This window comes from Centruroides sculpturatus, unplaced genomic scaffold (genome assembly GCF_000671375.1).
Source record: "Centruroides sculpturatus isolate CEXI.00-Female unplaced genomic scaffold, Cexi_2.0 scaffold2730, whole genome shotgun sequence".
NCBI lineage: Eukaryota > Metazoa > Arthropoda > Arachnida > Scorpiones > Buthidae > Centruroides > Centruroides sculpturatus.
The window spans coordinates 9,354-19,858 of NW_019386946.1; the positions used below are offsets into that span (position 1 = coordinate 9,354).

The 10,505-nt window shown below is 27.7% G+C and overlaps 2 protein-coding genes across 2 annotated transcripts; one reads left to right on the forward strand and one right to left on the reverse strand.

Moving 5' to 3' along the window:
- Window positions 1-325: 325 nt before the first annotated feature.
- Window positions 326-2,117, reverse strand: LOC111615954 (cytochrome P450 4C1-like). Its single transcript, XM_023357390.1, has 5 exons — window positions 2,056-2,117; window positions 1,825-1,951; window positions 1,554-1,739; window positions 1,313-1,486; window positions 326-691 (listed from the first exon to the last, which is right to left on the reverse strand). The coding sequence occupies exons 1-5, from the start codon at window positions 2,115-2,117 to the stop codon at window positions 572-574; spliced, it is 669 nt and encodes a 222-aa protein (XP_023213158.1). The 3' UTR covers window positions 326-571.
- Window positions 2,118-5,729: 3,612 nt separating this feature from the next.
- On the forward strand, window positions 5,730-6,521 carry LOC111615955 (venom protein 164-like). The gene is made up of 4 exons (XM_023357391.1): window positions 5,730-5,854; window positions 5,925-6,027; window positions 6,090-6,181; window positions 6,413-6,521. Exons 1-4 carry the CDS (start codon window positions 5,807-5,809, stop codon window positions 6,440-6,442), a joined length of 273 nt encoding a protein of 90 aa, XP_023213159.1. The 5' UTR covers window positions 5,730-5,806; the 3' UTR covers window positions 6,443-6,521.
- The last annotated feature ends 3,984 nt before the right edge of the window (window positions 6,522-10,505 follow it).

Sequence of the window (10,505 nt, forward strand, 5' to 3'; positions counted from 1 at the left end):
CTGATAAATATTAAATATTTTTATAGCAACTAAACTAATCATTAACTTAAGTTATTTTTATATTTGGGAATAATAGTTATAAAAATCTGTAATATTTTAGAGGTTTTTCAATTAATCAAATCAAATATGTAAAAAAAATGATTTGTCTCATAAACTTTAGAATTTTTCATAGTTCTTAAGATTAGTTTTAAATTATCCAAATAAAGACATTTAAGATGAAAAAATTGCTTCAAGTAAAAATTTATGACAATCTAGATGACAGTAAAAGTTTTTCTTTGGAGTCTTTCTTTGGTAAAGATAAGTATATAAAGATAGCACACAAGAATTTTATTATTATTTTTCACATTTTGTTTGTAACGAAGTAAAAAAGATATAAGTTTAAATAGTATGGCGCTACTGCTCTAGGTGGACTCGGAATCGAATCCGCGAGTTTTTAATAGGCCATCTATCCTGGATATGTTCCACTCTCTCCCTCATTACCTGACGCTTCTATTATGGAGCTGACCAAACCCATGATGATAAAAAGAGCCTTCTTTGTGCTGACAGAGCGAAAAGAAACAAAAGTTAATATTTATACTGTATTTAAAAGGTGATTAATTTTATTAAATATATAGAAATACCAACCAATCTCGATGCTTTCCGTTAATTTTCTTCCAATCATAGGCACTGGGGTGTATATTCTAGAGCTCTCCTAATTCAAAAAATATGCTTCTTTAAAATTCAAAATTATTAAATAGAAATTAATGGCCATTGTTTTAAGGTTCAGCTTTCCTTCTGGGGAAACAATGATCAAATTCCAGTAAATCGTGTAACCAAGAATTTTTCATGTGTGGTCCATCCGGATATGTCGAACCCAATTTCACACACCCAACTACTCCATTGTAATGCTGTTCCTACAAGAGGTAAGACCAGCGTCACAATAGATAAGTTTTAAAAAATGACCCTCATACTGCCCACATAAAAAAGCCAAAAATGGAAGGGAAAACACTGTTAAAACAAACAACGAAATTATTTATTAAATAATTATTCTGTTAATTTACAATGAATAAGTTTTACTTTAAAGCACATGTTTTTATATTTTCATTTATTAATTAACTCTTTCCGTACTGTGGGCACCAAGAGGGCCTCTTTTTATGGATTCGGCCAGACTCACAATGGAGCAGCTGGGTTCCTTTAAAGCACACTGACAAACTTTTCATATAACTATTTTAAAATTAAAATTAAAATGATTGTTTCTTTGTATTCAATATTTGACCTATTAATATTAACTATCATTACTAAAATTATTAATAAAAATTTTTTAAATATTTACTTTAATAACACATTCCATGTATTTCATTTTTTTAATGTCATCGTGAGTTATATTTCTCTCGATATCACCTCCAAATACCTCATCAACTTCTTTTATCAGTTTCTGTTGAACATGTTGATTATTTCCCAACAAATAGCATATCCAGATCAAACCGTAAGTTGTCGTATCGTGCCCCTTTAAAGTAATATATCAGAAGTTATGGAACTTATACGTTTTATGTGAAACGAAATACAGTACTTACAGCAAACATAAATATGTCGACTTCTTCCTTCACATCTTCCAAAGTGAAAAAAGGATCTTTAAAATAGCAATCCAGAACAGTGTCCAAGAAAGGTTTTCTTTGTTTTATATTCAAGTATTGATCTTCCTTTGAGATTTTCTTCTCGTTCTTTTTATTTTCTAAAATTTTTTTCCTTGCTTCTATCACCTGCGATAAAATGGATAAAAAAATAATATAATAATAATTAAAATTTAAAAATTAAATATTATTTTTAATTTGCTTCTTTTCTTACTCGCATAGTAAAACTATTCATTATTTTTATACATTTTTTGAATTTTCTTCCTTCAGCACTCACATAAAATAGAAAATTGGGAATGACAGCTCTTTCAAATATTCTCTTTGTAATTATCTCTCTGACGCTAAAAATAATTAAATATTAATCCAATTCCTCTTATATATATTTAAACAGAACATCTTAATTAGAAAAAGACTTTACCAGGGACCTTTATATAATCACACTTACAAGTCGAGAGCGTCTACGTACTCTAAACTCCCTTGATTTTGCACATTCATCTGGATTCCCATAGCTGTTTCTGATTTTTATAAATCATAAAACAAAGTATTAAATTAATAATTTTATTTTTTCTATAAATGTTACCTTTTCAATATAAAAGTTAGCTATATACAGAACAGAGACGTTTTTATGCATAGGTGAAGTAGGAATCTGCCTACGATTGAAAATTTTTACAGTTGACTAATTACATGATCTTCTGTAAAAGCAATATCATTATGTAACAACAAGGGTTTGGGCTGCAATTTAAAAAATTGTAGACCTGTAAATTCCCACTGTTAACAGGAAAAGTATGATGTACAGGATTTAAGACACTACTAAACTTAAATGCATTGTGACGAAAAATTGCAGCCCGGCATTATGAAGATGTCACAATAAATAACTGCTCGTTCGGAATAAAATGCTTTCTAAATGAAAGTAACTTAATTATTTTTATTATAAAAAAATTAATGTCAATAAATATTCAAAAATTAAAATACANATAGAAATTATTGACTTTTTTAAAATTCATTCGATGCAGTGTAGAAGTTAAAAAAATCAAAAACCCAATATAATGTAATGTATTAATGTGTAAGGCAAAGATGCTGTCCGGATACGAATAAAAAAGTCTAAATCGTAACTGAAAAGAACTAACTTTTTCATTTTATTATATAAATTACTTTATCGAAAATTAAAAAAAAAATAAGTTTTGCATATAAAACAGTTATTATAAGTAATAGAAATTAAAGTTGTTTTATTACCCAAAAATTGCTTTTAACACTTAAATTATTGGAATTCATTTCAAAAATTTCACTTTACATGATTTTAATTTTTGTTTGGCATGTTTTTATTCTTGATAATATCAGATAACTTAAAAACTAAGTTCTTAATATCTTTAAAAAAACCAGTAACGAGTTGTATAATTTCCTGACTGTTAAGAGATTTTATTTAAAAAATAACTTTTATGTTATTAATCATACTATTGTGTTAATATTGATAACAGATGGCGTCATACACAATTTATTTATGGGATTGTATCATAAAACTTTTGACATTATCTATATATATAAAATTGCTTGTCCTGACTGATTGACTGACTGAATGACTCACTGACTGATTCATCATCGCTCAGAGCAAACCGCTTGACCTAAAGAGGTGAAATTTGGTACACAGTAAGGGTATGTCATGGAAACGTACACTAAGAATGGATTTTTCGAAATTCCCCCGCGGGGAGGGGGAGGAAGAGCATTAAGGATTAACCGGAAAAACAGCTTCTACTGTACTATTTTAGATGCAATTTTTTTGTTTTTATCTGACTTTTAGTAGGGTATGCAATGGCAATGCACACTAAGAAGAGCCTTTTCGAAATTCCTTCGCGGGGGGAGAGGAAGAGCATTAGGGCTTAACCGGAAGAACGGCTTCTACTGTACTTTTTTAGATGCGAGTGTTTGTTTTTATCTGACTTTTAGTAGGGTATGCAATGGCAATGCACAATAAGAAGGGCTTTTTCAAAATTCCCTCGCGGGGGGAGAGGAAGAGGATTTAGTCTTCATCGAGTACTTAGGTGTATTAAATTAATAACATTTCAGACATTGTTATTAANGTCGTGTTCTAATTTTACACAGAAAGAAAATTTTCAGAAAGGTCGAAAACCTTTAAGTTTTGAAATATATTAATTCATTCATTAGTTAAAAATATATATTAAAAAAAATAAACAATACAGAATCGAACATTGTCAACTTTGACGAGACGAAAACTCAGTTCAGGATAAAATCTTCCACATTTATGTATTTTTTAAAAATGTAATTTGTATGATATCAATGAACTTTACCTGTTAAATTCTAATAACTTCATTAAAAGTGATATCTAATTAATTAGTTATTATTTTTAAAAACTCTTTCCTTTTTTTGAAGGCATTTTTTGAAACAAAATAGGCTCACAACGGGCAGCTGGGTGATGAGAGACGTAACCTGACAGATCCAAATGGACTATCATCCCCCTAAAAATTCCTGTGGTTTCTCCGATTCGATAACAAATCCCCAAAACGGTTATTAATTATCCGAAACATAGTCTTATCGGAATGTATAATTGTTTGTCGTAATTATCAATTATATTCCTTGTGTAACTCCAAATCGAAATGAAAGGTCATTTCGATTTCACTAAGAAAGTCATTTTATACCCCGAACTTATTATTTTTTTTTTGTTAGTATATTTTACAGAGAAATATAATATCATGTTTTAAAAAAGTTTTAAAAAATTACAGAAAAATATAATTTCGTGTTTCAATTGATTCTGCCATAAAAACGTGAAGAGTTCTGTGAACCTCCTTGATAGCTAAAGGGCAATTTTTAGAAATTTATTCACTATTTTTAAATATTGTATATTATGTTTGGATGAAATTATTGGTTACTTTAATAAATCGTTAATTTAAGACGTTTATTCCGGAAGTAATAAAATACAAGATTTAAAATAAGTCTATTAAATTATTAGCAATATTAAAATTTTAATAATTTTAATGGCGACAATAAAAACTGTGTATAGTATATTAAACAAGTATCAGCAAATATAAACACTTTAAGAATAGAAAAAAAATTCTTTATAAAGATTTTATAATGATTAAAAATATATTAAAATTGGATTTAATCAAATAAAGTATAGTTCAAGTAATTCAATATGTTTTATATTTCAGAATAAACTTTTTTTACGTAGAGGTAAACGTACTATGCTGGCTGTTATGTAATAATTTCCTGTGTGCTACCGAAGGTGGTCATTATTATCGATGCCCTCCGGTACTTATTCAATTTTTAGAAGATTATATTCTGTGTTAAGCATTTCTAGTTTATTGACCACTTTGGAAAGGTACTTTCAATCAAGCATAACTCCCCCTTCCAAATTTAATACTTGAAATATTTGAAAATTGAAAAATATGGAATTTATTTTTTATTATTAAGTTACTATTTTCTATCTTATTCACTAAATTTCCTTCGCAATAAAATGCGTATTATTATATCAAAATTGAATTTTTGTATAAAATATTGAACTTCAATTTACTACGCTATTATAAAAGTATGATATACAGGGCAAGACACTACAGTACTAATTTGAGGTGGAGAGCATATATTTTAAAATTAAATAAATTAAAAATATGGTTTAAAATTGCAGCCTGCATTGTGAAGCTGTCAATAATTTTTGCTCGTTGAAACCGTAACATTTGCTACATAAATTTATAAATGTTTCAAAATAATTAGTAAAATAAAAAGTCTTGTAATACATACTCATGGTTTAATCATTATTGATAATACGCATTACCATAAAATCAATTAAAAGTTTTGTAAAAATTTCATTTTATTATAATACAATTTTTTAACTTTTGAAAGATAATTTATATTATCTATGATCATTACATAAAGCCCAGTAGATTATTATGTTTTACTCAAATGAAAATGAAATCTAATCAGATATGATAATAATTATTTTATCGTTTAATTTTAAGTAACATATGTTCTACTTTTATATAACATCAACAATAATTGCTGAATAAATAATATAATTTTATATACGGTATTACGTGTAAACTAATTAGCATTCCATATGTTGCAATGATAAAGAAATTAAAATGAGTTCAGATAATGACCCATCTGCTAAATCCCATTGAATATTTGTTTAAATAAGGACGGAAGAGTTGATATCATAACAGTTTTGTATTTAATTCTCACAGATCAATATGAAATACTTTATTGCGTTGGTCGTTTTGGCAATTGCTATAGCAGAGGTAAGTTTTTGTTAACAATTCAAATTAATTAATGAAAGTTAATTATAAATTTTATTTTTCTCAAATTTAGATTAATGCCGACTGCCTACAACAATCCGACTGTCCTGCTGGATATTGTTGTAAACAAGTGAATTCTTATACTGATCCAAAATGTTTCCCTATGCTGAAACAAGGTAAGAAATTAGAAAATTTCTATTAATTGTGAAGACAAATGTTTAAAATTTGCAATTTTCAGGAGAAAAATGCAGCGTGAGAGATAATATGAAGTACGATATTTACCAGTTCAGATGTCCTTGTGAAGAAGGACTTAGTTGCACACAATTTGCTGTAAGATTTCATTTATTGTTTAAAGATTTTAGTGATAGTTTAAGGTTATAAGCGGATTTTGTTATCATAGTACATGTATAAAGTAGTACAGATGATATTTATATAGTCTTTATACGATTATAATTTAAAACATATATATGCATACGCAATAAATTTAGATTAGTATATGTTATTAATTTATTACGTCAAAATTCATTGTAAATCTGTTTTTTATTGATTTAATATTTATAGGAAGGTATCTGGGAAGGACAGTGTAATTGAAAAGTTCTTCAGATTCGTTTCAAACATTGCAATTTGTATTGAAGTTTCTGGTAAATAAATTCTGTGAAAATAACCTTGACATTGTCTTATATTCAGTGATTATCACTACTCTACACAGCGATCCTTGCGTAGAGTACGGTCCGGATACGGTCCGTTAAAGCTTCATATCCGGCCCGCGGCTTTGATGATTTATTTTCTAAAGATCAATGTTTCTAACATATTGCGAGAACAAGATACAGAAGAAATTCAAACGTTTAACTGTTTACAAAGTCGTTAAAGTAACAAACGGACATTTGCTACAGCCTTTTTTCAATTACAGTATGTTTCAGTTTACCGAATAATATTGAATTCGACCTGCGTCTGATATACATCTATTTGACTGGCTCTTTGCTGCATTTGAGTTGGCGACTCCTCCTCTATATTGTTAAACAAAAAATATCTAAAAAAATCATAAAGATTAGAATAAAGAGAAAATATTTTCGCTATAATAACGTGTAAGAAATGAGAATTTAATCACTCTTCCAAATTTATTTTATCATTACTTTTTATTTTAAGCATAAAGTTTACTCAATAGAGTATGCGATTCTCAACATGGGGTACCCGAAAAAAATTAATAATAGCGATTGCACTATAAGAATATTCGGACTCTCCGTTGAGGCCTCTGGCGACGGTACGGCACTCGATTCTTAGTTTAAATAAAAATATATGTAATTTTACAGTACTGTATAATAATCTAAGACTGTTTGACGAACACGAAAAATAAAACTTATGAAAATGGGTTAACAAGAGTTAGGCAAGTCAATAAAGGTTGAGAACCGCTGACCTAGTTGAAGTAAAGTACAGTACGTGGATAATCTAGAACAGTGTTTCTGAGCCTTTTTCTCATCGTGGACTAGTAATTATATGCGATTATAAATTATGCTTATTTATTATGCTAATAAATCCTTATATAGAGTTAATTTTGATTACCATTTAAATTTCACTTGTGCTGACGTCGTTAATTAATAGTCAAATTTTTTCCTGGGGACAAATGAAATATTTTTATGGACTGGCTTTTGAAAATTACTGATCTAGAATACAACTACTCATTACCTATCAAATTTATAATACTTAGCTTAAAATGGTCACGAAATCGATATAACTACATAAAAGACGATGTTTGTTTTTCGTTCGCTATGCACTCCTAGGCCATTTAACCAATTGCTCTGAAACTCGACAGTTTCGTTATCATAAACCTAATTTAGATAATATCATAATATCATCTCCAAATATTGATTTAATTTCTATACATTAATTAATTTCTGCCTACATCTGACTCCTGCCTTCAGAAGTAGCGCCAGCTGTATGCATTTCTAACATAAAATATAGTAATAATTTTTAAAGGAATAACAAACTAAATAGTATTAAAAAAGAATATAGTTTAAAAATCAAATATTATATTCACTTAATTACTGCAACTGGTAGCACGAAGCATGTGTGAGCATTGAGTGAAAACGTTTTCAACCTATTAGACTTAGGTGAAAACGTTTTTAACCTATTAGACTGAGGTTAAAACGTTTGCTAATTAAAGCGAATCTCAGCAACCAAAAAGGTATTTATAGATTTATTTTGAATTGAGTCAAAAAATTTTACTCGTTATTATCGCATTGCTAATTTTTTATAAAACCCATTATAAACCCATTACCCTCAAAATTAAGCTTTTTGCCATTTTATAATAATTGAAAATATATAAAGTTTTTAATAAAATATCATAACAGATGGCGCCAACAAAATTTTAAATGTTTCCGGGAAAGTTAAGCAACTCGTTACTGCATTTATTTATTTAATTTTATTTTATTTTATTTCTTGCTATTGATGTCAAGTTGTTACATCTAAGGTCTCGGATATTTTTTTGTTTGAACAGTATTTTCGTAAAATTAATAATTATGTTTTATATTTCTCTCTTATAAACTCGGACAACACCGGTTTTATAAGAGAAAATTATAGTTATTCGTTGTGTCTTTCCTGGTTGCCTCATTTCCAGGTTCGGTGACATTCATTGGACTCCTCGTCAGAGTTGCCGCAATGAAATTTCAAAACATACTGAAGCTCCTTCAAAATGTACTATTTCTATGGTTGGTTACTTTTAATATTAATATACCATCACACTCAATTTTTGTGCTTATTTCAAATTCATATTCATGAATACTTTGTTAAATATGAATACTTTAAAATTAAATATTTCATAAAAAGATTTTATGAAAATAGTTTCTATGGTTTTTTGTTAAATACAGCATTAAAAGTTGATTTTTTTAAATATTATAGTAATGGATAAAAAAATTATAAATTAAATATGCGTGGACAGATTCAAATTAAAAAAAGTTATTTCTTTTACCAAGATTACTAAAATTGAAGTTTATAATTAAGAATTAAATTATAGTGGTAGAAAATAATATAAAAGTATTTATATTATTTATACTCGTAGAATTTCAAAACTATTTTCTGTAATAATTTGATTCTGACTTAACGGATATTTTGATATTATTGACGACAAAAGTTTAAAATCATTGATTTNTCTCATAAACTTTAGAATTTTTCATAGTTCTTAAGATTAGTTTTAAATTATCCAAATAAAGACATTTAAGATGAAAAAATTGCTTCAAGTAAAAATTTATTTATGATTCTTTCATAAAATATGTTCGAACTCATTTACACCTGAGGATGGTTTATTTCATGAGGCTGAAAATGTTATTTTAAATATATAATATTTATTATCAAGCATTTAATTACATGAAATATATGCTTAAAGAGAAAAGATTAAACTTGAAGAAAATATAATCTGAATGGTATAAATTTTGATTCCTAATGTGTGCCATAAATTTCGTAATATATTCAAAAAAGCGATAACATTATAAAAAACATTTAGCAAAAGAGTTTTGTTTATCAATAGTGTTCCTCCATCCATTCAAGTTTCTGGGTATAAATTTAATTCGTATCTTCTTTTGAGGATGTAAAAGGATGCCGATAATCGGGTTAACGTCGTTATCTATAGATTTTATAGTAAAATTCCTTAAAATGTTCGTTAGTATTGTTTTCTCTTCTAGTAAGGCAAACTTTTGACCTGAAAACATAAAATAGAAGTATTTATTAAAATTTATAATCAGCGAAATTTATGCTCGATTTAATGACATACCAATGCAATTTCTGGGACCAGCAGAAAAAGGTATATATGAATAAGGATGCCGTTTAACACAATTTTCTTGCAAGAATCTATTCGGTTCAAAGGATTCCGGGTCTGGAAATTCTTGAGCGTTTCGATGGATGTAATGGATCATCACTCCGCAGTTTGAACCTTTCGGAATCTTTTTTCCATCTTAATATATTTTTAAAAATATATTAAAATTGGATTTAATCAAATAAAGTATAGTTCAAGTAATTCAATATGTTTTATATTTCAGAATAAACTTTTTTTACGTAGAGGTAAACGTACTATGCTGGCTGTTATGTAATAATTTCCTGTGTGCTACCGAAGGTGGTCATTATTATCGATGCCCTCCGGTACTTATTCAATTTTTAGAAGATTATATTCTGTGTTAAGCATTTCTAGTTTATTGACCACTTTGGAAAGGTACTTTCAATCAAGCATAACTCCCCCTTCCAAATTTAATACTTGAAATATTTGAAAATTGAAAAATATGGAATTTATTTTTTATTATTAAGTTACTATTTTCTATCTTATTCACTAAATTTCCTTCGCAATAAAATGCGTATTATTATATCAAAATTGAATTTTTGTATAAAATATTGAACTTCAATTTACTACGCTATTATAAAAGTATGATATACAGGGCAAGACACTACAGTACTAATTTGAGGTGGAGAGCATATATTTTAAAATTAAATAAATTAAAAATATGGTTTAAAATTGCAGCCTGCATTGTGAAGCTGTCAATAATTTTTGCTCGTTGAAACCGTAACATTTGCTACATAAATTTATAAATGTTTCAAAATAATTAGTAAAATAAAAAGTCTTGTAATACATACTCATGGTTTAATCATTATTGATAATACGCATTACCATAAA

Coding starts and splice junctions, on each gene's coding strand:
- LOC111615954 (XM_023357390.1), bottom strand. CDS start 2,117: ATGGGAATCCAGATGAATGTGCAAAATCAAGGGAGTTTAGAGTACGTA. Junction 1,740..1,824: donor TGAATAGTTTTACTATGCGA/GTAAGAAAAGAA, acceptor ATTTTATCGCAG/GTGATAGAAGCAAGGAAAAA. Junction 692..1,312: donor ACATGGAATGTGTTATTAAA/GTAAATATTTAA, acceptor TTTTTGAATTAG/GAGAGCTCTAGAATATACAC.
- LOC111615955 (XM_023357391.1), top strand. CDS start 5,807: ATGAAATACTTTATTGCGTTGGTCGTTTTGGCAATTGCTATAGCAGAG. Junction 6,028..6,089: donor TTTCCCTATGCTGAAACAAG/GTAAGAAATTAG, acceptor TGCAATTTTCAG/GAGAAAAATGCAGCGTGAGA. Junction 6,182..6,412: donor TTAGTTGCACACAATTTGCT/GTAAGATTTCAT, acceptor TAATATTTATAG/GAAGGTATCTGGGAAGGACA.